Raw genomic sequence first — 27,936 nt, 5'->3', positions numbered from 1 at the left:
ATCTGACATTATGATCAACAGCAAATTTGAACAAAAAACACATTTCATGATCGTGTTCAAGAGGAGCCTTTAATAAAACACACAGCCATTAACACCTTGGTATGAAAGACAGTATTGAAAGAACCATGTTCATACACTTACAGAACTTTTTCTGCAGAACGTCTATTGATTGTTCTGGAAAATGTTTGATCCATATATTTGGTATACTCTGATAATGCTGACACTAGCTAAACAGAGCTAACATCTGGTCAAGAAAGGCTCTGATAGCCCAGCATTCTTGTGAGTACAGCATCTGTTAATGAATGTAGTGATTCCTGATAGCAACTGTATCTACAGTATAAGATTTAATAACGGACACTAAAGATAGAGGGATAAATAAAAATTGATATATAAATCTACAAATCTATCTCCTGACTGTGTCGTATCCTGCTACCTATTCCTAATCTCTCCTTGATGTTTCATGTCTAGTTTGCATGCTTTAGTACTTAACTCTGCTTACATTTCTTTTTCAGTGTGCTTGTCCTCTCTTCAGAATAAAGGACAGCATAAATCATAAAGCGGGTGGCATGTGATTAGCATTGCTGCCTTGCTGCCTGCTCATCCTGGGGCCCTGGGTTCAATTCGTGGGGTGCTGCCTGCGTGGAGTTTATATGTTCTCCTCACAAAGTTGGGTTTCCACCGGGTGCTCCAGTTTCCTCCCACAATCCAACGACATACTGATGGGTGAATTGGCTTCTAGACACAATTGGCCCTCATGTGAGCGTGTCTGCCCTGTGATGGACTACATCCCTTCCAGGGTATATCCTGCCTTGTACCCATTGCTTGCAGGTATAGGCTCCAGCTCCTCCGCAACCTTGTGCTGGATAATGCAGATTAGGAGATGGATTTGGTTTGTGGGAGAAAACAGGAGCACCTGGTGGAAACCCATGCAAACACGGAGAGAACACCTCAGGTGTAGAACTGAGCCCATGGCCCCAGCAATGTGAGGCAGCAATGCTAAACACTGCAGCACCGTGCCTCCCTTAATGTTTTCCATGACAAGAAAACACTGTAGCAAATTCTTACTGAAAGATTTTCTCATCTTAAATTATTCTTGTACTGTTAAAATTGTGTTGAATGGAAACCAGATACAAGTCATTGGCACAGATACATAAGATAAAGCCAAGAGTGACAAAATGATATTCAGGGTACAATTTACAGTAAGGTTTTCTCCAGAAAGAAACAAGCTACACACTAAAGTGAACATTTTTTTTTTTACAATTACGCACAAGGGCTGAGCAGACATAAAAAGAGTTAACAGCCACATGAAAAAACATCCATCCCTTAAAAAATATATATAGTTCATATAGTACAGGAAGGGTTATAGAAACAGAGCTGGTTAAAGAATTCCCTCATCCAGTAGTTTGTTAATTCCTTCACAAATCTTTTTAAGGTATTGTCTGTATTCCTCAGAGGAGCTGTAAAGTACGGAGAGAAATTCTACATCCGCAAAGTGGTCGAACACGTGATCGATACGACCGTGGGATTTGGCTGTTAAGTGGTGCTCCACCAGCTCGTGCAGAAGGTCCTTGCACTCCAGGAGCAGCTCGGAGAGAATGTTCCTGTCGAACGTGTACTCCACCTCGTGGAAGCTGACCGCAGTCATGGCTGTCTGGTTCATCTTCTTCTTAAACTTCTCCACCGTTTCCAGCTCCTCTGGGCTGAATTGATTGTTCCTGTAGAGGATGCCGATCTTCAGGGCGATCTTTATCACATCCTTCATGATTTTGTGAGCCTCCTTTTTGTTCTTTGTGTACTCCCGGCTGACTTTGTAGAGCTCGTCCAGGATCTCACTGCTGGTGTCGTCAGTGAGGAGGTTGGCCACGACCATGGTGGCCATTTTGCTTAAGATCTTCTTCTGAGCCTGCAGGGCCAGGCTTTTGGAATTAAAACTCTCTTGGCCTGTAGTCAAAAACAAACAAAAAGACAAAGATTACCTGGGACACAACATCACATGGCATTAAACTCATGGGTTCTGTTGACCCAACACGTTTTTAAAACTTTTCAGTCATACAGTGCTTAAATTTATCTGAAGACTGCTTAAAGAAAAAAGACTGAATTACTGACTTTGGTCAAAGTAAATTAGGGATCCAAAACCTGAATCTTCTTTGTGTCAATGATCAGCAATGCATTGAAGTAATTGAAATGCAAATCCTACTTGAAAACCCATGATTAAATCTCAGATGACAATTCAATCTTGAATTCATGGAGTGCAGATCAGAAACATGTGGACTATGAAATAAAGAGGAGGGCTTGAATCTTCAGTTTTTGAACAGTTTTTATCTATTGGCATTAGCATACTGAAGACTTCTGTTCCAAACTGCTGTGTTACAGCCCATACAGCTGCAGCAGTACCATCTGACTTCCCTGCTGGTCATGCAGCACCTGGGAGAGAGTTCATATACAGTATATATATAGCCTTTGTAAGGAAACTGAAGATTAAAATATCCCTTTATTTCCATTGTTTTATGAGGCACTAACAACTAGTATACAGTCTTGAGGATTCCTGCATAGCAATTAAACAAAAACAGCTGTTATTTTTTCTTCATGTGATAGTCAAGAGGGAGTTTCTAGTTTTGGAATTGTTGTGCCCTTTTGTAAGGAGTTATAACAGCTGAGAACTACAATTAAAGTCCAGTTTAGTCAATAGTAATTAATTTTGGGAGTCTTTGCTTATTTTTGTACTTTGTTTTTTCTCTGTTACGTTCTAATAAAGTGCTTCACATCTGTGATTCTAGCAGCACTGAGAAGCAGAGTCATTGGTCACTTAACATCTGGAGCGTCTCACTTTGTCATTCGGCAGTAATACCTCTGCTCTGTCATTGTGAGTCAACATATATGTGCAGAACAGCAAAGTACATCAGTAGTATGTGTAGCATAGAATAGATTAATATTATGTCCTAAATCTGTGTAATGCCGAGGTTGGGAGAGAATTTTGACAGGATACTTTTATAATTTTCAAAAGCTTTTTCACCCGTGAAATGCCAAAGTCATTCTACTGTACATTTTCTGGGGGGGAGGAAATTGCAGGCGAGGCTTCATTTGACAGTCTTTGGTGTCATAACATGTAGAATACTGAGCTCTGGCCTAAAGCACATAAAATTAATCACTTTCCTTTTGAGGGGCAGAGGGTCCTTATTGTTACACAGAGGCTGTTCTCTTTGCAAAGTCTGTAAATTAGGTCATGTGGGTTACCTTTATGAATAGACACTAGAATACTTTTTGCAAATGTAGTAAAGAAATGATTAATACTTTAAAGGGCGAAAAACTGTTTCTCCCAGAAATAACAGCAGGCTTCCTGTTCGGCGGTGTTCCGATCAGTGGTGTAGGAGGAGTGGGTGCAATAATGGATTTTTTTTAGATGCCACCCAGCTGCAAATTGCTTACAAAACCAGACCAATTAAGCTGAAAGCTGCTACAAGAGAGCAGTTTTTGGTCTGCAATAGAAAGAAGGTCTTTTCTCTCTAAAAAGATGAAATTGAAAGTCTGTGTCTACTTTACATTAACAGTTTTCATACTGCTGTTACCTTGGAAGGGTTTTGTGTAACTGATTGTTCAAAGTTTAAGCCCTAAAAGTTCAAAAAGTCTGTATCATTAAAGTTTTGTTATCGGACATGTAATATTCATTTAGTATATGAAACATTTTTACAGCATGTAGGAATGGGACTAAAATAAACCTGTCATGTTTAGCTGTGGTTTATAAAAATAGAACTTTTTTGAACATTGATGCTCAGCCAATGTTCAGTTTCACTGAAATATTACAGTTTAAGTTTAAAATGTCTGCATTTCAGTTCTCCTGGCAACAGTGTGGGGCATGCTGCCAAGGAGACGTACTATAGTTATTTCAGATTTCTTTCTTTTATTGTTTTTTAGAATATCTCAGGCAAATCATTAATGTTCTAGCATTGATTACAGGTGAAATCTGGATCTGCTACACTTTATTTTAAACAACAGAACTTGCAAATATACCTCTGCCCATCTGATGACTGCTGACTAAGGTGTAACCTGGTTGTGTGTGAACTTATATTTAAAGCTGTACAATCCCTTGCCCGGGTTGCACATGAGTGAGTATGCAAAGCAGTGTTTGCTTTTGTAGCACTCTGGTATACCATGACCTTTCTGAGGCACATACACACAGGTGAGAATGCAGGCTGTCGGCTCAGATGGCTGAGGTGGAGATATGGAATTCTTCCCAGTTCTTTTATAACCTAATATATGACAGCCTGCTGACTGGATGCATTCAGTAGCCCCTCAGTAGTGAAATACTTTTGGTTTCCTTTTCCTGACAGTGAGGAATTTGCAGAATTTTTCAAAGAAGACAAATCCCGGCCTGTGTTTAGTCTCTTGGCTTCAGCCTTGTCTCACCACTCCATATGTAACCTTGAGCCGGGTGCTCATTATTAGTGCTGCTCAAGTGTGTTTAAACGTCACCTTTATCAAATGATATATTTCTACAGGTTTTAAAGAATAAAGCCTGTATGTCTAAGCTGTTGCTCAAATATTTCTGTGCATCAGAACGCTATTTTAAGACTTCAGCTCTGATAAGCATCATTTAAGGATTAGCCATCTGACAAAGGAAATTCTGGAAATTTGGCACTTTTTTAGGTTTTGGTGTTATTTTATAGGTTTCGTAAAGAAAACTCCTTAAGAAAAAACAACCAATGAATCATTGTAATTGTAAAATGTGTGTTGAGTAAAAGTAATTTCCTTCTTGAAACTTTATATACTGTGGCTTTTGTGGGACATGAGTTCTGAATGGCGACCTGGTAGCAACACAATAGGGAGTCTTTCTGAATCACTTATTAAACAGATGTACCCATTAATTACTAGAAGATTTTTACAATTTCCCTTCTCCTCTGTGGTCAATGAAACTGTGATGTCTTAAAGAATTGCTCTAAAATATGGTATGTCTAAACATCTGTGAAACAGATTTTCATGCTTGTTATTTACAGCCCTGGTATGGGAAAATATAACTACCGCAGAAGTTGTCAGAAAATTATAAGACATTAGTTTGTATTTTAAAAGAAGTGAATGTTGGTGGATACTCTTAATAAATGCGTTCTTTTAACAAGGGGCAGGTCCTAGTCTTGAGATCTGATACAAGCGTCTGTGAGGTTGGCCTTCCAACACAAGAAGAATGAACAATTCATTGTTGAACTAGCCACTCTTAGGGCAGCAAAGCTGGTAATTTTATTTTTAAAACTGATTTAAAAAAACACAATGTGCTGGATAGAACTTGGTGCTGATTGCAAGGATATCTTTAAAAAATGTTTAGGCTTGAATTGATTAGTTGATTTTATCCATTTAATGAATGGCTCAATTCATAAATTTGAGTGGGATGTGGTGGGGATACAATTCATACAGTATGTAACAAGACAACAAATAGGGACTGTTTATGATATTTAAACAAACATAAGTACTGAGATGCTTTTTGATTCTTCATTTAAAGTGTAAACCGTGGTTCTCTTTTAACATGCAACACTACCTGAAGAAGGGGACAACATTTTCACTCTGAATTAGATGGAAATTGGTCACAAGATGGAAATGAGTATAAGGAAGTAACATCTGTAGTGACTAAGTGGTCAGTGCTGGATTAGTTTACATTAAACCAGTACTTGCTGTGGAGTCTTGTATTCTCACTTGAGCCTAACTATGGTTGTTTAAAGTCACAATAGGAATTGAAATTGTAAACAAGACAAAAGACTGGCAGTTTCAAAAAGCCCCATGACATGATTTTAACAGTCACAAGTGCATTCTGTAAATTAATATTCACACTACACTGCTATTGGTGATGACAGAATTTATTGTTTTGTGGAGATGTGTGAAAAGTTTGGGAAGTGTTGGAGATTTGTTTTTCAATGAGCTTACAGTCATTTTATAGTTTATTTGTATGTGTTAAATGGCTAAAACACAAGAACCGCACGGTATTTTTCTTTCAGGTAATACTGAAATCTAGACCAGTATTGACAGTGGTCACAATCCAGGGTTTGAAATGAATTTTATCAATACTGATACATTTTTTTTTGCTTCAGAAGAAAAATGTACTGTATATACAGTATGCTTTCTTATTTACAACTGTTTAATTGACCTGTTTTAGTGGAGATTGGGGATAAGAGAAGGAAATATTTGATTAGTTAATTTCAAAATCAGTTAATCTCTTTTAATTGTTTTCGAAGGTGCACATATAGCCATGGTATTTTATCATATTCGTATCAAATGACCAAAATAACAGTGGTGCTTCTTTATGGGTTCGCTTTTCACAGATAAAAGTATTCTTTGCACCAGTATAAGCCCTTCTTTACCTTAACCAACTACTTTTGCGTTGGACCTACATGTTGTATCAGAAGAAATTGCCAATAATAAAAAAGGAAAAATAAAAAAGCTAGAATGCTGTAAATTGGCCTTAAGGTCCTACCAAGGAAAAAAAGGAATTTCCTTTTCCCTGGTTGGACCTAAACCTTAACCTTTTTAAATGGTGTATCTTTTTTTTTCTGTTGTTACGTTACTGCACTACTGTGCATGTGATGTGCATGTGTTTTAAATTATTTCTGTCCACATGCCTTTCACTGAGTACAGCACTAATCTGTACATCCATGAAGCCACAAACGACAAAGGATGTTCCTCATTATTTTAAAATCTGATCCAGTGTCTTTGGGCAACACAACATGTTCGTTAATACATGTATCACTGCCAGAAGAGGGTTGCTTGTTTTTGTGACACTCGTGCATTGTGCCAGCAGCCTGCTGTTTACATGTAGTTCTGTTGTGTGTGTGACTGTTGGCTTCCACGTACTCAGAAGGTATTAAGAACTCAGTCTGAAAGCTGCCCTGCTATGCACAAATTTATTTTGGAGCCAGCCTTTAGTATTTAATGACTTTGTCATGTTTTGGATGGAAACCATAGATTGCTCAAAATTGCCACAGCTCCTATCCATCAGCGCTGAAATTTTCCACTGTTCATGGCATCAACATCATTTTATTCCATTAGACTTCCTGCAAAACGTGAGTACTTTATAAAAAGGCAGTACTTTCTAAATTGCTGGAGAGATAGCAACCGAGCAACATTTTTATAAATGACACAGCAGACACACATTCCAAAGATCAAATGCAATTGCCTTAATACTTCATTTGACATACTGCTCATTTGAAAAGTCATTAATATGATACTGGTTATGTTTAATGCAGAATTTAAAATAAATGAGAAAAGTGTTTCAGCAGAATTTCTCTTCCAAAATATTTATACTACAGTATTTTTACACATGTATGGAACTTCAAGAAACAACTTGATCAATTGTTTTTATAGCCATATTTGACTTTTCTTATCACAAAGTATATATTTTAGAGTAAAACTGCATTATTCCTGATGGTAAAAAAACTGTTTCACTGAAACTTAAAGCTGAAAAAATAAAGAATATTTTTGACTTCTCAAATGATATTTTGAAACATCTCTTTGTGTAATCCTGTGTAAAGAGATTGTGTGGCTTTTTAAATTAGCACTTTAACAAAAGGTTCTCTCAGTGAATTTTTAAAAAGTCAGAAAGTGTGAGACGTGAGAAATGTTTTTTAATCCAAGGTGATATGACAATGTTTTTTTTTTCCTGGGGTCTTAATAAATTCACTAGAAACCTGTTTAATCCTGTTGTTTTATCTTGCTGCTGCATATCTGTCTTTAATGACCTTTTTTCTTATTCTGAAAGAGCACAATATAAATTTGAGCCCTGAGCAAGTCAGGGTAAGGCTAAACCTACCCACCCTCTTTTAAGACTTAAGGATAATAAAGGTTGCAAAAGAAAGGAGTCAGTTCAGTCCATCTAACGTGTTGGTTTGCTAGATACTAATTGATCTGAGGAGCTCATGCAGCCATTCCCTGACAGATGCCATGGCACCAGCTTCAAAAATGTGGGTGGGCTGCTTGTTCAAAACTGCCGCAACCCTGTGCATAAAAGTGCCGCCTATTCTCAGCTTTAAATGATTTTTCATTAGTTTCCAATTGCTTCCTCTGGTTTCACACGTCACTTACGATGCACTTCATTGGGTTAATTTGCTAGTGCATTTGAAGAATTAAAAAAATGTACTTGAATTAGGTGCCCTCGTAGTCTTCTCTGCTTGAGGCTGAGATTTGTTCTTTTTAGCCTGTCATTGAAGGGCATTCCTTGAAGGCTGATTGTCTCTTTTTCGGACTGATTCCATATACAGTAGCAGCAACAATATTTTGTAAATATGGTGGCCAGCATTTTACACAGTATGCTAAATGAGTCCTTACCATGGTATTGTACAATTTCGTATGACAGCTTGATTTATATTCTACATTTTAAACTATAGGGGGCGGCATGGAGGCACAGTGGTTAGCATTGCTGCCCCACAGTGTTGGGTCCCTGTGTTCAATTCCAGTCCCGGGGTGCTGTCTGCGTGGAGTTTGAATGTTCTCTTTGTGTTCATGTGGATTTTCTCCATGTGCTCCAGTTTCCTCCCACAGTCCAAAAACATACTGGTACATCAATTGGCTTCTGAGAAATTCAAGCCTGGTGGGACTGTATCCTGCCTGTTGCTCACTGGGTTAGGCTCCGGCTCCCCCACAACCCTGATTTGATTGAAGTGGTAAAAAATTGATGGATGGATTTTTACTGTATGTCATAATGTTCTGTTTGCCATTTCAATTGCTTCCTGAAAAATTATGATTGCATAAACAAGTAAGTCTTTTTCTTTGAAGATCCTGCAGTATTTCCTTTCTTTACTACTGTATATAACTACAGCTACAATAGGATAGTGTATGGAAATTGATTATCTTAGGAGTGTTTTCTTTGGTTCAGCCTACAGAAAAGATGTCCTTGTTTTGACAGTTTCAGTGACACACATTATATCATGTCAGTACACCCATCTGCCCATTGGTCGTTTGTATTGTAATCTGCCCACTCTCTCTCCTGGAACAAACAGAGCTCGCACACACCTAAAAGCCAGCCCCCAGGGAATGTCTTTAAACAAAATATTAGTCATAGATGCAAAATGGAGACCAAAGTTTTGCCCACTCACATCTGGACAGCAAACTCCCTCTAACAACGTATTTCACGAAAGCAAGCAAAGAAAGCAAACCACGTTTTAAATAACTTAGTTGTCAACAAATGTCTATTGACATGTTCCCGTCTGTCAGTCCTCAGAAGACTTAATTGAATCTGAAGTTGTGCTCCCAGGCAATGTATTATTAATACAATGCATTCTCATTTTTCTCCCCCTGAAGCAGTTAGCTAAACTTGTGCCACATCTCACCAAAACTGTGAAGAAAAAGCTTGCTTGTGCTCCATTCTGAGCCCTTTGAATGACAGCAATGCGTTTGCATGCTGTTAACTAACTGTGGCAGTTAAAATGAGATATCTACAACACTGGGGCAAGTGTACCATAAGTGACTGTAAACAAAAATGAATGACATTTGCTGTCAGTTCAGTCTCTCCACAATAAACTGAGATGAGATGAATGTGAAAGATATCTGGCCCTGAAATTTGACATCTCACACTTGTTCTCAGTGTCAGCAAATCCATCTGACACTGTGACAGGGTCTGGCAAACAGTGAATGATGTCACTGAGTATCCTGAGTGTCAGTATTACCAAGCCTCAATTTTCTTCTCACTGTAAAGGAGAACGTTGTGTCTCTTGAAGTGAACACTACTTATTTTTACTATCTTGGGTTTGGTAAGAAATTAATATTAAGTAGCTTAAAAAACATTTTTTCCATAGTTGTTGTCCTCATGCTTTCTAGTACTGAAGAGGTAAAACAGCAGAGGACATTGTTAAAATGAGTCTAAATGGAGATGTGCATATATAAAATTCTCATAAGATCAACATGGATTGTAAGATTATTTAGATTTTTAATGTGGTTATGGGAAGCAACATTAAAATAGAATTTTTAAGGTGACCTATGATTTAATACCTATTTTTGTTACTACTTGTGATTCTTATTAAGAAGTTACTATGGTATTCCCTTTATTTGTGAAATGCTGATGATGCAACTCTTACACATCACACATGATAGAAAATGAACAAGGTGCGTGGAACAAGGCCAGTTAAGAGAAGCTTACCTGTAGCTAAGCTTCTGGAGCGTAAAAGCAATTCTGTTTTTGGGATCTCTTCCCAATAACCAGCACATTTATCCATCAGCACTTCGTTCTCTTACATATACAGCACTTTGCTTTATTAAATGCCATTGTACAAATATTATTTTGATTTAGCTTGCAACTTCATCCCTTAACAGTGCTCTTATTGATATGAAAAAGACATACAGTAGGCCTCAATTACATTAAAACTTGACAGCAGCTTTTCTATACTCAGAAGGCTTCTGGCATGTGGATTCTCAATTTGCAATTGGTTGCTGGGTCAGAACTATGTTTTGATCCTGGACTGGTTTTGGTTATTAAGCTTAGTATTGGACAGCCACTGTCTGATTGTGCAGTGTTATCGTCTGTGATCAATTACCCGTTGAAGGAAATGCGGACAGAAAAGACATGAATTTTATATAGTTCTTTTGACTATTTTGTTAGTTTTGGAAATGTTCTATGTCTGTGATGAGATTATGAACTGTGGTGGATGGGATATTATCTTGTTTTTGGAGCTTTGTGTTTAAAAATACTGCCCTGCCCTGAAAAAGAGTTTTCCAAACCAACATTTTTCCATATATATTAAAGTAATCATTGCAGGCAGCAAGCAGACTTTCTTTAATAGAGCCCTGAATGATGTTTTCTGCCATCAGTGGAAAATGTACAATATAATGTGGCTGATTTTTTACATTGGCAGGCATACTGCGCACTATACTGCACCTAGACCAGTGCCAGTCAGACCAGTGCCCGAAACAAGCTGGGGTTTTATTAAAAAAAAAATGTGGTTGCTTTGAACAGATTCCTTTTTATCTCCACATTAATAAAACTTTGATGTATACACACATTAAAAAGCAACAGATGCTCCTGGTTCAAATATTATTTATAAACTTTTACGGTTGAAGTGAATAATTTCTTGTATTTTAGTGCATCTCAGTTTAAAACCGTATGTATAACCATCTACAGTGTATACTCTTCCTGTTGAAGTAGTAATTTTAGAAGTAAATCTGAGACCACAATTCTTCTTACAGATGGAGCCATGTGTCTCTTCTTGCATGTTTGATAGTCAGATAAGTTTTCAATGTTACATTACTCTTCCCACATTAGATTATACATGCTAGATTGTCTGGTTATGGATGCAAATGGATATTCTATTTTTATCTCCTATAGATATGTCCTGAAGGCTTTGTCATTGTTTAACTTGCAAAATACAAGACAGCCTAATTTTTATATCCGAGTAGCAGCTGGTCATTTCTTGGGAGAGAAACGTTCCACTGAACAGTGCATGCTCCCTGCAGGCTCATCAACAGCTCAGGGTACACGTGCTTGTGTTTGAAATGTTTGTGTTGTGGAGGGAGCTGACTTCTGGACTCATGGGTAAATCCATAATTACTTCAGTGGGTAAGATATATTATCAGTTTCTGCATGGGAGAATAGAGAGAACATTATGAAAGTCAATATTATTCATTGTCTTTAAAAAAAAGCAGACACAGATGCCAGGATCCATTTTCTGGGTGGTTCAGGTTGCTAGGTGCTGCTGAGATACTTTGTGATGATTTTTCTGCTATGGCTGTGCATACTTTAATAAAAACAAGAGCAAAGCTCAGCTAGCTTCATAACAATTTGAACACACAGAATAAAATATTTACACTATACACATGACCTTTCACGCATGTGGCCAACGTGTTTTGAATACCCTTGTTGATTTTCAATATAGGAATGCAAGGAGACAGTAGTTTAGGTTCTTGCGTCATTGTCAGCAGGTTCTGGGCTAGTATATAATCATTGCATTGACAACAGCGCAGTCCAAGCTCAATCTTTCACACTTCTGGTGCTGTTAAATAGATGTCTGGGAGGAAGTTAAGTTGCAATCTCACATTCTGCTCTCTTATGTATAAATGATTGCCTGCTGTCCACAACACTGAGCACATCTTTTCTAGCCCCTCTCTCCACCCCAGCTCTAGCTTTGCAGCTGCCTCCCTGGTTAATTTCTCAGAGATGATGGGGGTTGTGACAGCTCTGACCTTACAGCCAGAGCTCATATTTTCTCAGAGAAGCAAGTTAACACCAAACACTAAAGTATTAAGTACGCTATCCCTTAAGATTCATTGGCTCCTTTTGTTATAATTATAATGTGATAGAACTACTTAATCACAGAAATGTTCAGCATGTAACTTGTTTATCTGAGTGCCTAGTTTCCAGAAACTCACAAAATTAAACAAAAAAATTGTTTTGGCTCCTTGTAGCTAGCCAGGATACCCAGAATGAACATTCTTGATTTTATGTTATTTTCAAAGGCATTAGTTCCATTCAAATGCCATTTTGTGTCAGGCTAAGTAGGAGGTAAGTAATCTTACACTTGATCGAACGGGAGACCCTGTGCCATCTTTTCACATCTCTCATACACAGTGCTGGACAGAAGAATAGGTGCACTCTGCGCCTTCTGAAACACTAAATTGTTTCCTGTCTGGTAACCCACATGGAAAGCAAGTGTTATATGGACTGCTGGCATATTCCAGTATGTGGCTCCTACAATGTTTATAACCTTTTATGCCCTCCAGTACATGAGCATTACAAAAGCATAGTAATTTTGTTTTACATATCTGAGACCATTAGCAGAACATTATACTTTGGGATATTTAAAAGCTGTTTATCTTTTGTTTCTTTCATTTAGAAATATGCAGAATATACAGTATACTTATAGGAAACGCCTTTCTAAGTGGCGATTGAACTTAGCTACCTACCGTTTTCAAAGGTATTACTAGTGTGCAAATGCAAAAGGATGTCAGTCTGGTCAAAGTAATTTTTTGCCCCTGATCTAATTTAATTCAATGAATAGGTTGTCATTGGAAGAGGGGTGAATTCTTTTGTAAGGCCCGATATAAATGCAAGCTTTATCATTTAAGAAACCCCCTCGAAAGGATTATAAAAACAGTTTATTTTTTTCACTGTGCTTCAAATTAAACATCTGCAGGAAAAGTGTAGGGATGTTTGTATTGTCATGATTTGTCAGGCAACTTTAATGTGCCATTGCATTTAATCTTCTCAAACACTGACAAGAAAAGGTAAAGGTGTTTTGAGCTGCTCTGTCTTTATTAGCAATGTTCTTGCTGAAGGTGAGACCATGTTAACAAGGGGTGAAAGCTCCATCACGCTTCCATGTGAAAGATTTATCTTATTTCCTCAAGATGACATTTTAACTACATCAATGCAAAGCCTCATTAAATCTTGAAACCATATATGCTTTTTATGTACAACTGACAACACTTAGGTTTTATAAATAAATTATGAAAAACACGAATCCTAACTTAATTGAAAGTGGTCGATCTTTCAGAAGCCACAGATTTAAAGCAAAAAGAAAATATGATGAACTGAACTCTTTGTTATAAATGTCATCACAAAACCCTTATGTAACCTCTGTACCTCAGGGTCAAAGCTACTAGCTTTAATTAAATGGCTTATTTTTCGCACTGAAAATGGTAAAAAAACAACCATAAAATGGATTCAGAAAAGGCCATTAGTTTTGCATTAGGAAGGTAACTAAGAGTCTATCACCACAAAATGTTTAACAATTTTATAAAGTAATTTTAAAAATGGGAGCAATTTAGTGTAATTGTATTTTAAAATGTTTAAAAACATTTTTGGTTAGTTCTTTCAGAACTGTTTTTTTATTTCACAAGGTTTCTCATATAGAACATGCATAAATACATTTTAAAATTGCACACTGCTTTTCCGCTTTTCAGGTTTCACTGTTTAGTTTCGTCTTCCTTTCTTCTGTGAGTACAGCTCCTATTCTAAGTGAGAGTTCTAATATTCCAGCCAGGGAGTCTTTGAATAACATCATCAAAATTCTAACAGAACCTGATGATGTACTGTACTGGTTTTTAGCAACCCTATTCCCTGTATGCCCTCAGTGACTGTCACCCAATACTGTTGGAGCTCATAACAATTTTACTATATCTATCATCTTCAATGATTCTCCTATTGTTTCATGAAATATCTGCTCCTGCCTTTCCAGTTCTTTTACTGAAAAAGTCTTTGTATTATATATTTGCCTCTGTTGCAATATTCTTTTCTGCCTTCTTCTTGTCAGCTCTGATGTCTCCTAGAAGAGCTGTGCCTGTAGCTCAGTATACTCTTGATGTATCTCTGAATGGCGAGCTCTTTTATGCAGCCTATAGAATGCTCTCTTCCTTCTGACATTTTCCCACTGTTGCCATTGAAACATTTAGGCCATATATTTTCTTGAAGTAGGGCTTCATTGCTTGTATTTGTTTTGAGCCTTTAACATTACGTTTCAAAATAAGACCACCATCCATTTTCTATTGATTCTGTATCCATCAAGAACTAGCCAGCTGCGAGTACCCTGACTCCCAGTTCCCTAGTTTAAATATTGCTCAAGTACTGTACTCTACACATACTGTACACTTCCCAGAACATCAGTACTGGGGTGCAAATGCAAACTGTCCACCTTGTAGAGGTTCCATTTGTTCCAGAATAACCCCAATGAACAAGAACATAAACCATCTTCTTTGCACCAATCTTCATATTTCCTCTTGCTTCCCTGGTCAAAGCCAAAACAAAAGGAGACTTATAATGTATTTAAAAACTGTGTGAAGGATTACCAATACAAGTGCACTATGTGCAGTGAGTTTCACATGTAAAATACAAGCAAAAAACATGAGGTTTATCTAAAACCCTGCTACAGCAAGTGAAAATGTGACTTTAATAGCAGCAAGAAACGGGTTCCAGGAGCAAAGATGATTTACATTTTTCTATAATTAAAAACGAAAAATCACAAAACTAAACCCACAAACGTTATGAATGATGAATGAATCAGATGCAGTCCATATGGAATTATATGAGCACAGGCAGGGCAGCTAACCAGCTCAACTCTAAGGTTTTGCATATGAATGTTCTTGTTTTTCAGTGATGAACATTTTGAATGCAAGAAAACATGGATACGTATGGTATGGTAACAATTTCAGAGTTTTATTTTTTTTCTAAACATGATGACACTGAACAAAGCTGAACACACTTTAAAGATTGATCACTAGCATGTTATTTAACCTCGGGATTAGCATGTTTTTTTTGTCACTTTGAAAGGGTTGACTTCCCAGTGAATCATGTTAGTGCCCTTTTGATTGTGGTTTTAGTGCACACAACCTACAAGTGAATACAGCCTGCAGTGATTTGTACACGTGTCAAAAGGTTTCTGTGCTCTGGAAAATGCAGACCGCATTAGAAATGTTATACTTCAGTGCATACATTCAATCTAATATAATTCTTACTTTGTGGTTTGAAATTTCATAGGAATGAAACCATTTCAGTGTCAGGTTTTCTGGGAAATACAGCTACTACATTTTATGATTAATGTCATCTAATATTGATGACTGAAGTTAAAATTTACCACAAGTTGTTTTATACACATATTTCAGTAAAATAATGTATTTTTATTTTTATTTTATATGTAACCGTATCTTGAATATTACAAATTAAATAAGATTTATGAATATAAATCAATTTTTAAGAGCTGTGAGCAGATGGACTGCTTCTGTCCATCACATTCACATATCTCCACTTTCTTCCTTAAATAAAACATCTTTTATAGTGAGTGTGAGATTTCAGAGGTGATGAAATAGATCTGTCAGTGCAGTGTGCAGTGTCAAATATAATGAAACGGAGTCCTTGAAAAAATCTACAAGCCTGGAGCACTCTATAATAGAATTCTATTTGCATTGTTCTCATATATGATAGGGATGAAATGCCTTTTGTACTTAGGAACAGTGTTGGGGGAAGATATTTTTTTAAAGTACTGCATTACAGTTATAGGTGACTTGTGTAAAAGATTACTCTTTAAAATAAACAAGCTGAGTGGAAGTAACTTTTAAAGATAATCTTTTACAGCGATACTTGTTGAGTGTGTATTAGAACTATGTAATACATTACCTATTAAAATCAATTTCCCTCATATTGGTATTTACAAGTGCAATCCTTTGGACCAGTAACATGTTACTGCATCAAATTATTTTTTTACAAGCTCTGCTTATGTGTTGATAATGTATCTTTCACAGCCCAAGTACGGTTTTCCCAAGTGACAGGAAGCTTTAATATTTTTGTATAATAAGAGCACTTATTTCCTCCCCTTCATTACATAATGTTACCTAATTCTCTATGAAAGACCCTTTTCCATTTGGCTGAGGGTGGAGAAGACACATAACTGTGAAGTGAACAAAACTGAACAGTGGAGGTTGTTCTGGCATCACACACAATCCAGGCTTTTGTTTTTTTCCTCTGGTCCAGATGTAGTTAGTTTTTAAAACTTCAGAACACAGCACAATGACTCAGACCTCTTCTTGTTTTTTTTCCTTCCTTTGAATGTTTCTCTGTGTTCACGTGAAAGTCACAGACAGAAAACAGACACCATGGGGAATAAAATAGCCAAACAGCTTTGTTGGGGTGTGCATCAATCACTTCTATCTGTCCAAGAATACCCTGAGAGACTAGCTTCCCAAATTAGGTCGCCATCTGATGAGCACAGCAGGTCTCTTTGGATACTCATAAAGATCTCTAAAATAAAAACCCTTCTGTTCACAATCAGAAAAAAATGGTACATCCTACACACACTGTACTTATATTGCAACTTTGCTTGTTTTCCCAGAAGTAAAAGAAATTTAACCCGTTAAGTGAAGATCCTGGCTTTAACTTGTCTGCTGTGTAACATTAAATTGTTCTGATTGTATCTGTTGAACCAAGGTGTTTTTTTCTAAAGTAGCCTTTTCTGAGCATCTTTAAATAAAGGAAAGGTCATTTTAATAAATGAACTGGGCCCTTGCTTTGAAAAAAAAATAGAGCATTTCATTAGACGTTACAGTACATTTTCTCTTTAGAATCTTAATTCAGACCCTGAATTTAAACGCAGCATAATGTGATGATGTGTTTGTACCAAAGGGTGTGAGATTTGAGCTGACTCTGAGCTATATGGTCCAATGCTATGCGCCGGGGCATTCAGGAGAGCAAAACTCCTGTCTTTCAAAGATCATTAGCTGCCATGCTGGTAGCACTGCTCTGAGAATGGCAGGAGAGGAGTCATGAGAAATGAAAGGGCTCTGTCCTTTCTGTCCTCAAGTCTTCACTTGACCTGTCTGCCCTTCTGAGAAGTGTGAACACGGAAGCAAACCTGTTTAAATACCAAACCAAAAGAAAACAGCCCATATGCTCAGCTCCTATTGGGGACACATTTCTATCAGAGGATAGAAATGACTGACTGTTTGGTATTAATTCTTTCTTAAAGTGAAGGGAAAAAAGCTTTTTTTTCTCCCATGACAGCAAGAGTGATTTTCTCTTACATAGAGTACAGTATATTCAACATGTATCACTGATTAACAAGGAGAAAATGCATTCTGTGTAGCATGCCTAACCCTACTGCCACACTCCCTCTGCTGGGGGAGATGGAAGGGAGGATTTCTTAAGTAAAAAAAAATATTTTTCCTATACTTTCCTACCACCTTCAGGGGGGTTAATAGCAAATGATATTTTGATAGCAAATGATAGCAAAATTGTGCTCTTTTTTGTCCACTGTCACAAAAATGGAATTCTGTCATGCTTTCAGGACGGCTGTAGTGTTACTGCGATTAGTGGGGTTGACCTGCGTATCCCCGTTCAATTCCTAAGTCCTCAGAGAAATGTAAAATTGTACTGCAGGCTATGCTACCACCTACAAAATGACACACACTAAAATAAACAACAAAATGTCATTTTATCCTCCCTGTGCACACAACCTTTAGAGACAGAAACAGAATCCCTCAAAACAGAGATTACCGGATTCAATGCCTTTCCATGCATCTGTCTTGGCAGAGCCCATCTGCTGGCTTCACTTTTTCCGACTAAGATGTTGCTGTTTACCCATAACCACAGTGTGAGACGCCAGCCTGCCTGTGCATGACTCTCAGTTCAAGCCTGGAGGAAACCATCCATGCCATAGGCACATAATGACCCACCAATGAAGTGTGAGTGTGATTTATGTCACTTACAGGACATAATGTTGTAGATGTAGATTGCATTAAAAAGTACAGTATTTTTTTGCTTTGTGGTGCCATTTCCTCTCTTATTCTAAAGTTGTCAACAAGCATCCGGCGGATGATGCTGTTAAGGCTGTTAAAAAAAGGTTTTGGCAAAGGTATGTTAGTTACATTTTTTTAATGTAGTGTATGCACTGCTGCCATGTTTGTGTTGTAACTGCTTATGCACTGGGTGACAACGATGGAAGTCAGGAGTCTATTTAGTTACATGACTGCGACATGTTACTGTTATGTTTAAAGCTTTTCAACTGTCACATCAATATGGGCAGATTGTCAGCGGAAAGGTGCATTAACAGACTGCAGGTATGGCAAAATGTTTTAAAGTGTCAGTTTTCCAACACACTCTCTCTCAGTCCTGGTCTAACAAGCTAATAAGCAAGTCAATCATCCCTGAGATCTGCACAAAATGAAAATATTGAGCAAATCATTGTCTTCTGTTTGCTCTTTTCCTGCTAGCTTAGTCTGACATTTTTCCTTGCTCACAATTCCAAGGATATATTAATTCAGATAATTTTTATTGTTTCATCGAGTATGCACTTAAAGGCGCTGACCAAAGTCTATTTCAGTAATAAAAGCATGGCATTGTGTTGGACAACAGAATGCTCTTTATTTCCTGAGTTAAACATTTATCTTAAAGTATGTTACCAAGGAAAGATGTAATCTCAATACCTCACAGGTCAAGCATTATCTCTCTGTTTCGAATATAAAAGCATACTGATATTTGAATGAGCCCTTTAAGTGTTTTTAAAACTACTTTTAAAACAGTGGTCTAGTTTGGATTTCATAATGGATTTTTTCAGTGCCTAGGAAAGTAGCATATCTTCAAAATTATAATCATTTGAATTTATTTCACAAAGTATAAAGTTTAAATATGATATATACACTTTGTGCTGTCATTAGGATCTAGATCTTATTTCTAGGGGAAATAAGATCTTGATGTCTCTAAATCCAAATTTTCTGTTGTATATTTTGTCCTTTCTCATAACTGTCTTTGCAAGATAAAGGTGTTTGATTTTCAAAGGTTATGTTGTTTTAATGTTTGTATACATTAAGTGTAAAGAACTGTTTAGAGTCAAGAGGAAGACTTGTCCATGTGGTTAAGTGTAGCTTCAATCTAGCTGTTTTTTCTTATTTTAGAAGAATGAGGAAAAACGTCTTGGTTTTATTTTATGAAGACTTTACATTATGTATGGAGCCCCCAGGGAGGCATAACACGCTACATATTAAAAACATATATGCAAGTGTTTTTAAAGCATTTACAGTAGGTTATTTAAAGTATCAATGAGGACAAATTTAGTACCCCTACTTCTTAGTCACTTGGGACCGCTTGATAGCAAGTGATTAGTCTGATGAAATTTGCTCCCTAGACCTCAGAGTAGAAAAGAAAATTTTCCACGCCAAGTTTGTACAACGAGCTGAAGAGATGGATTAAAGACCCGTTAACTCTTAAGAGGGAGACAGACATGTTTTTGTGCTCTGGGCCTCAGCAGCGATGTCAGTAGTCCTGTTACTTTGGCCTCAAGGGGAAGTGGCTGTCTGGCAGGGAAAATGATGTAAGAGTTTGGGATAAATGATTTTCAGGCTGCAAAGCCATTTTAGGCAGAGCACAAGAGAGCAAAATGTAGCCAAGCCCCAGCATGGAACATGATCTCCAAAAAGCTTTTGGATTAGGCCTGCCAACTAACCCCATAACTTTGCATCTGTAGGTTTTTTAAAACCCTAATTTCGGAAGATTGAATTGAATGCATGTAACTTATAAAATGTGTTATTTCGTTCTTAATAAATAACTGCAGAAGAAATAATTAGAATGAAATCTTCGATTAAGTTCCAGAGTTCCAGATTGTTTTAGGGTGTCTATTGTGTAGGTCGGTACTCCTATGGGCAATCTAAACCTATTTTCCAGGATTAAATGGTGAAACAAACAAGAAAATATTTTTTCATTTGAGTTACTGTCTTAAAGGCAATAAATGCCATTGAGGTTTCAGCAAAATGAAAGGTTTGATAATAAATGTTAAATATAAAAAACCCAAACATTGTTTTTTTTCATCAAGAATGTACCCTAGAGCACTTTATACTAGCAATTAAAGTTTTTAATGAGGAAGACAATAATATATATGGCAATTTGACTTTTGAATGTGGCCATTTAAAAAATTAAAAAGCAAATGACATTTACTGTACAGCTTGTTGACACAGACTCTGCAAACATCCTCTATTTTGACGTACATAGAAGACACGTATAATTATATGGCAGGGCTCTACAAAGGAACTCCTACACTGAAAGGGAAAAATGACGTTGTTAGCCTACTTCTCTGACTGGAGATGGTAGTGTATGTTCTGTGGGCAGGACTGGCAGAGAGAGAACAGAACTAGACTAAAATACAGCTTCCTTTCAATAAGTGGCAGCAACTGTGTGCTGGACAACATTAGCAAGATGGACAATTACTGAATTTAACTGACCCCCATGGCTCAGATTAACGTAAACAGATGCAAAAAGCAGACTTGTCTTTTCCTGCAAGAGGCACTCATTGCTAATCTGTAGAGTTCAGGTCAGGTGGACTGTAGCATTACTGGAGAAACGAGAGGGCTGAACACACTACATGGCTCTGTGTGTTCTGTCAGATACTAAATAACAACAATTTGATCCACCAATAAATGACTTAGTAAGGGAGGAAAATGTGGAGGTTCGAGTCCGATTTTATTAGCACACATAATGAGGCCGCTATCAAATGGAAAATTATTTTAAGGGAGACTGCAGGTTTCTATGGGGGTTTGTAATGAAACATTTTATTTTAATCTGAATCGTGGAATTTGACATAGGTTAAGGATTTTGCATGTGTTCAACAAGGTCATTAAAATTCTTAAAATTAAAAAAAAGGTTATACTGTATGAGGACTTGCCTGAGGATAGGAGGCACCTCTTTGCATAAAGGGTTGTGGAAGTATGGAACAAGATACCCAGCCATGTGGGTGTTACCCTTGTTTCTTTCATGAAGCCGATACTCTGATCAATTAGCTTTTAGCAGCTGAACAAACTAGATGGGCCAATCTTTCCTATGTTCTTGTGTCTAGTTTCCCATAAAGCATGCAAATTTTCTAAAAGCAACCACAACAATGATAAATACTTGGAACACTGACCACAGTTTAATAAGGCCACCTTTGTTCTAATTTTAGACTGGCAGTCAAATTAAGTATCAAACACATATTATGTTTCTAACGTGACAGCTCAGTCTGCTCTTAATTAACTTGAGATGTTTCTTTTCAGTAGACATTTAAGCACAGCTACATGAAAGCTGGTTTTCTTTTAAAAGAGTGACTGAGTTTTAGTATGCAGAGCCCTGCTAAGAAAAACATTTCTTATGGATTTCATTAAAATAGGTGGTTCTTGGAGGCTGTCCCTCTCTCGACCAAGAAGTGAATTTGATAACTTTGATGTCTTGCTACGTAGGCATTTGTGCTGATGTGCAGAAACTTGGGCATTCTTAGGTTTGCACTTCTGAGAATGGAACTGTTAAGCTGATTTTTTTCGGCTTGCTAATTTGTTAGAGTGGATTATAGCTTGTAAAGTAAAATCATTCATGCCTCACTTTCTTAATTTAGAGTTGCTGAATCAGTACTTTTACCGTGTGAACTAATGTTTGTGTTATGAACCGCGTTGTCTGCATTTATAGGCAGCAAAGTGTTGCCCCAGAATGTGCAAAACATTCCAAATGTTTCAGAGAGGAATGGGCTGGGGAACACGCAGAGTCTTCACTACCTCAGAAGAAAGGTACGGTAGATTCCGGCTTTCTGCTGGTGAGGTAGGCTCAATCAGAAACACTTTGAAATGAGAGGCAGGAAGCCTTGTCCTTCAGAAAGTGCAGCCTCTCTGGCGGCCATGGTCGGCACATCTGGGCTCCTCTCTCCCTGGAGGCACGGCGCAGCTGCACATTTGATCCAAGCTGACATTGGAGTAAGCGAGGGTGGGGGAGAAGATTTGCTTTGCTCACATTTACAGCCTTCTATCAAGCAGCAGGGCACAACAGTAGAACGGCCTTCTTTTTCCAGGGAGGGGTGCTCTGTCCTTGTTTTTTTTTGTTTAATTCCTCCAAAGAAGCTCATAGTGTGAAGTGTGCTCAGCTGCTTCAGCTGACCTTTTTATTCATGTGCTGGAACTGACCTGCGAAGCCTTTGCCTTTGCTCTCTTTTGAGTAGCTTCTCTCCCTTCTTTCCTGTCAGCCAGTGTCTGCAGGAAATGACTGTGGTTACATTTCCAGAACCTTCCTTAAAAAGAGCTCCATAAAACACAGGGTTAATGATGTCCTTGTAACGTTAAAAGAAGTTCTGCGCTCCCTGTCTAATATACAGTATAATGTGATCTGGCTCAGCATCCTGCATTTGAAACACAGCCATATTTCAGCAGTGCGTAGGTTGGAACTTTAAACTGCTTTTTCTTCTTCTCAAGCTGTGATGTAAACCCCAGAGCTCAGCTCTATATGTTGTCAGAAAATGCCAAACACACTGCTCACAGGCGGGTGAGTGATTTGCTGAGCCTCCATAAAAGAAAACTGGACTTCATCACTGCATTTAAGCATTTGATTGAGCTGAGGCGAGGTAGCTGCTCAGAAAGTTTTGCATCTTCTTTTCCAGCACGAGTCTCCGACAGAATTTCCGTCTACAGCTTTTGGCTGCTTCTGCAATAAATCTCTAGGCCGCAAAGGAAGGCTACATCTGTAGACCAGATTAAAAAAAGAGGGGAAGTGTACTGCAAAATATAATGAATCAGTACTTAAACATTTGGCATGGAGATGTACCCAAAATAGTGCTTTATGTACAGTATGTGTCACAAATTGTCATTCATTTAAGGGCAGCATGTCTTAGTTTGCATCTCAGTTTCACCATTTTCTGGGTGTGTCTGGGTAGATGTTCTGAATACTTAAAAAATGTTTCAGCACATGATTTTAATCATCATAATACTACATGTTGTATGCTTCAGTCTATTTTGTTAGGCATCTTACACCTCTCACTACACACAAGACATGGTTAATTTAGTTATGCCTTTTTAGTCACTGCTATGAAGAGCTAATTTTGCTGGATTTTGCTTTTGTTCTAGTCACAGATGTAGATATTGGCTTGCTTTATTGTAAAGGTGTTGTGTGGCACAATAAAGAGGTGCTCTTTAGTGGGAAGGTGATGGCTTCAAATCCCAGGTGTCAGTTCTGCTGGTGTACATTTGAGCAAGGTCCTTTTCAGATATTACTCACATATACAACATGTACTGTATAAACGGCAACCATAGCTTGAATGGTCTGTTTAAAAAGAAAGATAATTGAACAATATGCCATCAGCTATGCTGAGAATTATCCATCCATCCCTTTTCAATCCTGGTTGGTGGAAACTGCAGCGGTAGAATGTCGAGCAGGAGCTCCCTCAGCTACAGATTCCAGCTCCTCTTGGGAGGCTCAATTTGTTTCCCAGTTCCATCCAGCCATTTTCTAAAGTCTTTATCCAATATAGGGCCATGGGGCAGATGGAGCCTATACTGGCAAGCAATGGGTGCAAGGCAGGATACACCCTGGACAGGATGCCAGTCCGTCGCAGGGCACCCAGAGAAAATCCACACAGACACGGAGAGAACTTCATGCACCTGAGGGCCCCAGTGCTGTGAGGCAGTAATGCCAACCACTGTTTCATCATGCTGCCATGAAGAGATTTACTGATAGTTTTAATGAGACAATAGATAGTCTTAATACAAGATGTCCGTCACTCACTAATGAGTATATTTAATCACATTTAATAAATTAGTGCAACAAAACTTGAGTGAAAATACATAGTTCTGCAGCTACATTTCTTATTGCCCTCAAATTATTCTCCTCCACCAAGACCAGATTTTTTTCTTCAAAACATTTGATTGCCATTAGAAGTGTTTTTTTTTCTTGTTCTGTGTGTCACAAGAGATCGACTGAATTAATTTATTTTGTCCCTTCAGTTCTTTAAAAACTTTCAAATCACAGCTTGTTCCTAGCAAATGTGATTCTGGCTGTTTAGCAAAGCCCTCTTTGGTAGCTGCTGTATTTGCAGCTGTCAGCTTTGTTAATAATAGATTTCTAAAATAACAAGGAAGCCACAACAGAAACAAATTATACTTAAGCTGTCATTATTATGACATCACTGCCAGAAAGAAACCAATGGGCACCTTGTGATCATCTATTAGATACAATATGACTATTTTTTTCATGAGTCTGATTAAATTCTGGAATGAGCATTATTAATATAAATGCATGCAGAAATTAATAATAAACACCATAACATACACCATTTCTGATATTGTTTTAAAAACTACATAACTATGTAAACACCTCATGCATGCAGTAATTCAGTAGAAACCAGTAATTGTTTTGTAACAGTTACTATAGACACCAAGCTTTAATTATTGTAGATACTGTATGTAGTGTTATGCTCACTGAGCTTGTTTGCAGTTAGTTAAAAGTTGGCAATATACTGTATAATGCTGTCTATCGGTAACATAAGCATTGCAAAGCAGTTTGAAAGGAAAATGAAAATTTTGTATTAATTTAAAATATGGCCTTGGCAGCAGAAAGCTTGCATGTCATCTACTTAGATGATTGCAAAGTCTTTGAAGTTGATTGTTATACTTTCACAGTTGCTTTGAATCACCTTTCTCTGCACGGTACAGAAATATTTCTTGACAGTTTTTCAGTCATGTCCCAGGGCCAACAATTTTACTGATGCACAGGACTGCAAATTCAGAGAATCTGTTGGGAGGGTCTGTTGTGTGCACTGCCAGATCAGTGTTTTACTTACAAAAGCCATGCATTAGGAGCAGTAGCACACAAAATAACATTGATGAGTGTGACCTCTCTGGGATTAAATGCTGCCTGTTGCTTTGTAACTGTGCACAGAAGACTTAAAAGAAGCAGGTCTCAATAGGCATAGCCACAGAACACAGTACACCGACGCAAAAGTGAGTGTGGTAATGCATTTGCAAACCAATTACTTTTAAGGTACGACTCCTTGACAAAGAGTTGCACTGAACAGAGAATCACAGCCTTTATTACAGCCAGATCTGAGAAGGATTAAGATTCCAGAATGTGAATCAGTACTATGGTGTGTGACGATATCACATTGATCGAAACACCACAGAAACCACAAAGTTCTACTTTTCATCCAAGAGCCAAATTAATTAAGAATTCTTAATTATTACTAAATGTGATCCTAAATGGAGTTCTAACGAAAATGCTGGTGGAATGTAGGCAGCCAAAATAATTCAGTTTACCCGGCGCAACTTGCAGCTAATCCTGGCATAATCGCCTCAGTTCACTTATATACACCACATCGTCCTCTCCTCCTTCTTGCTCATTTTCGCATCCCTCCTCCACCCCATCTCCACCTCCACCAGCAGCCCCTGGGTCACCTTTTCACCAAGCAAGGGGGTCCTAGCGTCCCCGCCCCGTGGTCAGGAGGCTGGCCCTCAGCCAAGCGGGTTAAGCCAAGGTTTTCAATAAATTCGATAAATGATTCAACCATCACAGAAACTCTAGCTGCTGTCATTCCTCGTCAAATTATAATTCAATCTTGTGTTTGTTTGCCAGGTCTTGAGCGACCTCAAAGCTCAGCTGGGTTTAGAACTGTAATCCCTATGGATTCATAGTTTATCAATTGGAAATCTCTCCAGATTTGCTGTTGGTCTTCACATCTGACATAAAAGAGAGCTGCCAAATTCACTAAAGCTAAAGAGTGCTAGATGCTGAATCCGATAATATAGGGTCTTTGGGTGTGTCCTTAAATTTTTAAAAGGATCAATAAATTGTCTTTTTGAATGTGCTACACTATTACTAATCTCTTATATATCCAAACACAAAAACCCCGCTCTGCAGAAGATTTAATCAACACCACTTACTGTTTTTAACAACTATAATCCAAAGTGAATCATTTTCCTAATATTTAATGGTTCCCACCTGATCAGCATCCTTTGCTTTTCTTCACAACTCTAATGAATCTTGTGTGGTCATTACCTTCCTCATCACTGTGAATTTCACCTCCAAGTGGGTCAGATTAGTCTTGAAGGAGTATGTATGTTACAGCACTGAGATGGGAGCTTCTTCATCACCACACAGTCATTCCTTTTACCTAATTTCTCAAAAAACATGCTTGGCTGCATCAAAATTGAATTTTATAGGCTTTATATAATATATATATGAAATAATTACTTACAGGTATCAGGCATAAACTACTAATGTACTGGAATAAAAGGGTAAGTCATTTATTCAGCTCATTATAATAGTAACGCATCAGCTTGATGAAGAACCATTCTTCAGTTTATAACCACCTGTAAAACTGAATCTTTCTTCTTCAATGCAAAGACAAGTACTTGTGCTTTCTACTGTAGAGTGTGAGAACAATTCATTATTCAAGACCAAAATACTGTTCCCCATGCAGCATGTGTGCAGTTTCAGTCTTTGTCTTGGTTTTGGTAATGCTTTGTAATCAACAGGAGATCAACAAGTACTAGATTTATAAAAGATACCACTATAAAATGTATAACTTTAAGTGAATAAATGTTTGTGTTTCTAACCTGTCAACATAATTTAGAATAAAAACCCAGCAACTGGCACCAAATGTTATGTTCAGGGTCTATTCACACTGCAGATAAATATACAGGTCAGTTCGGAAACAAAAAGGCCAAGGAAACAATCTATCTCTCCAGACGAAATCTCGCAAGTTGGACTGGCCTTGACAGAAAGATAAGGAGAGATGCAATTTATTATAGCTGAAAGGTTTTTCTTGGCATTCCACTATAATTCTTCTGTTTTCTTATTCATTTGAAGGATCAGCAAATTGCCTGTTTTATGCCATACTCAAACTATTAAATCTTAATAGAATTCCTCTTGATGAATCTGAAATAGACTTCCTAAAAGAAATACAAAATGTTTCTACAATTTGTGGACTTGCTGAAATGCGCTAAACCTCTGGAAAGTGATTAGCAACAATAAATCTTATCTTTGTAGTTGAACCTCATCCAGCATCCAGAGCAAGAGTTATAGATTTGGTAGATCCGATGATTTACCTGATCTAAGAAAAAAATCCTACTTTTGCTATTTTTAAACATCTATTAATGATGCGTTGAAGCAACACTGCATTAAAAATCCCTTGAAACATAATGTGTTGATAAAGATTCTGACAGCATTTGCCTGAGCTTGCAAGATCTTGTAACTAATGCAGTCCCCACAGTTATTTTCTTACAATGCAAAGAAGGCTTCAAGCAGAGCCTGGTTTTACCAAGTTAGCAGAAGAAACGGGTTTAAAACCGATCCCTTACCTGGAGACAGCTCTCCTTCACTTAGCTCTCCAGAGTCTGAATCCATGTTTCCTGTTGGACTGCTTTTCCTGCAGACTTAATTCTTTAACTGTGACACTGAAACTCTTTTTGAGTCGAGAAGTAGCAGCTGTGTATAGAAAAGAGCTGGCACCGACACTGCCTGCTCTTTGCTAAGCTCGCTCTCTCCTCCTCTCTCTCTGAGTCAGAGCTGGATGCCCCTGAAAGCACTGAGAATTGCAATAGCTTTTGCACCTCCCAGCCAGCAAAAGCTGACAGAGCCACTTCAGAGCAGAGGCAAGCCTTCTGAATGCCATTGGCTGTTTCAGACAGTCATTAAGCAATCACACGCAGATAAAATAAGAATGCCAGGAGCTTTTCTCTTGAGTCCGGTGACTGAGGATATGGTGAACTGTGTTGATC

At 37.8% G+C, this 27,936-nt stretch overlaps 1 protein-coding gene across 1 annotated transcript; it reads right to left on the bottom strand.

Annotated features, from left to right (window-relative positions):
- Positions 1-52: 52 nt before the first annotated feature.
- tnfaip8l3 (tumor necrosis factor, alpha-induced protein 8-like 3) lies at positions 53-27,726 on the bottom strand. Its single transcript, XM_088922057.1, has 2 exons — positions 27,517-27,726; positions 53-1,941 (listed from the first exon to the last, which is right to left on the bottom strand). The coding sequence occupies exons 1-2, from the start codon at positions 27,560-27,562 to the stop codon at positions 1,379-1,381; spliced, it is 609 nt and encodes a 202-aa protein (XP_088778183.1). The 5' UTR covers positions 27,563-27,726; the 3' UTR covers positions 53-1,378.
- Positions 27,727-27,936: the final 210 nt, after the last annotated feature.

The sequence above is a fragment of the Atractosteus spatula genome, chromosome 7 (assembly GCF_055471065.1).
Source record: "Atractosteus spatula isolate fAtrSpa1 chromosome 7, fAtrSpa1.hap1, whole genome shotgun sequence".
NCBI lineage: Eukaryota > Metazoa > Chordata > Actinopteri > Semionotiformes > Lepisosteidae > Atractosteus > Atractosteus spatula.
Note: the sequence above shows the minus strand (reverse complement) of the source record. Positions and strands in the feature narration are given on the sequence as shown.

What these genes read in the sequence shown, in the direction of transcription:
- tnfaip8l3 (XM_088922057.1), bottom strand. Translation starts at nt 27,562, where the DNA reads ATGGATTCAGACTCTGGAGAGCTAAGTGAAGGAGAGCTGTCTCCAG. An exon ending in TGAAGGAGAGCTGTCTCCAG is followed by an intron (nt 1,942 to 27,516) that starts GTAAGGGATCGG and finishes TTTTGACTACAG; the next exon opens with GCCAAGAGAGTTTTAATTCC.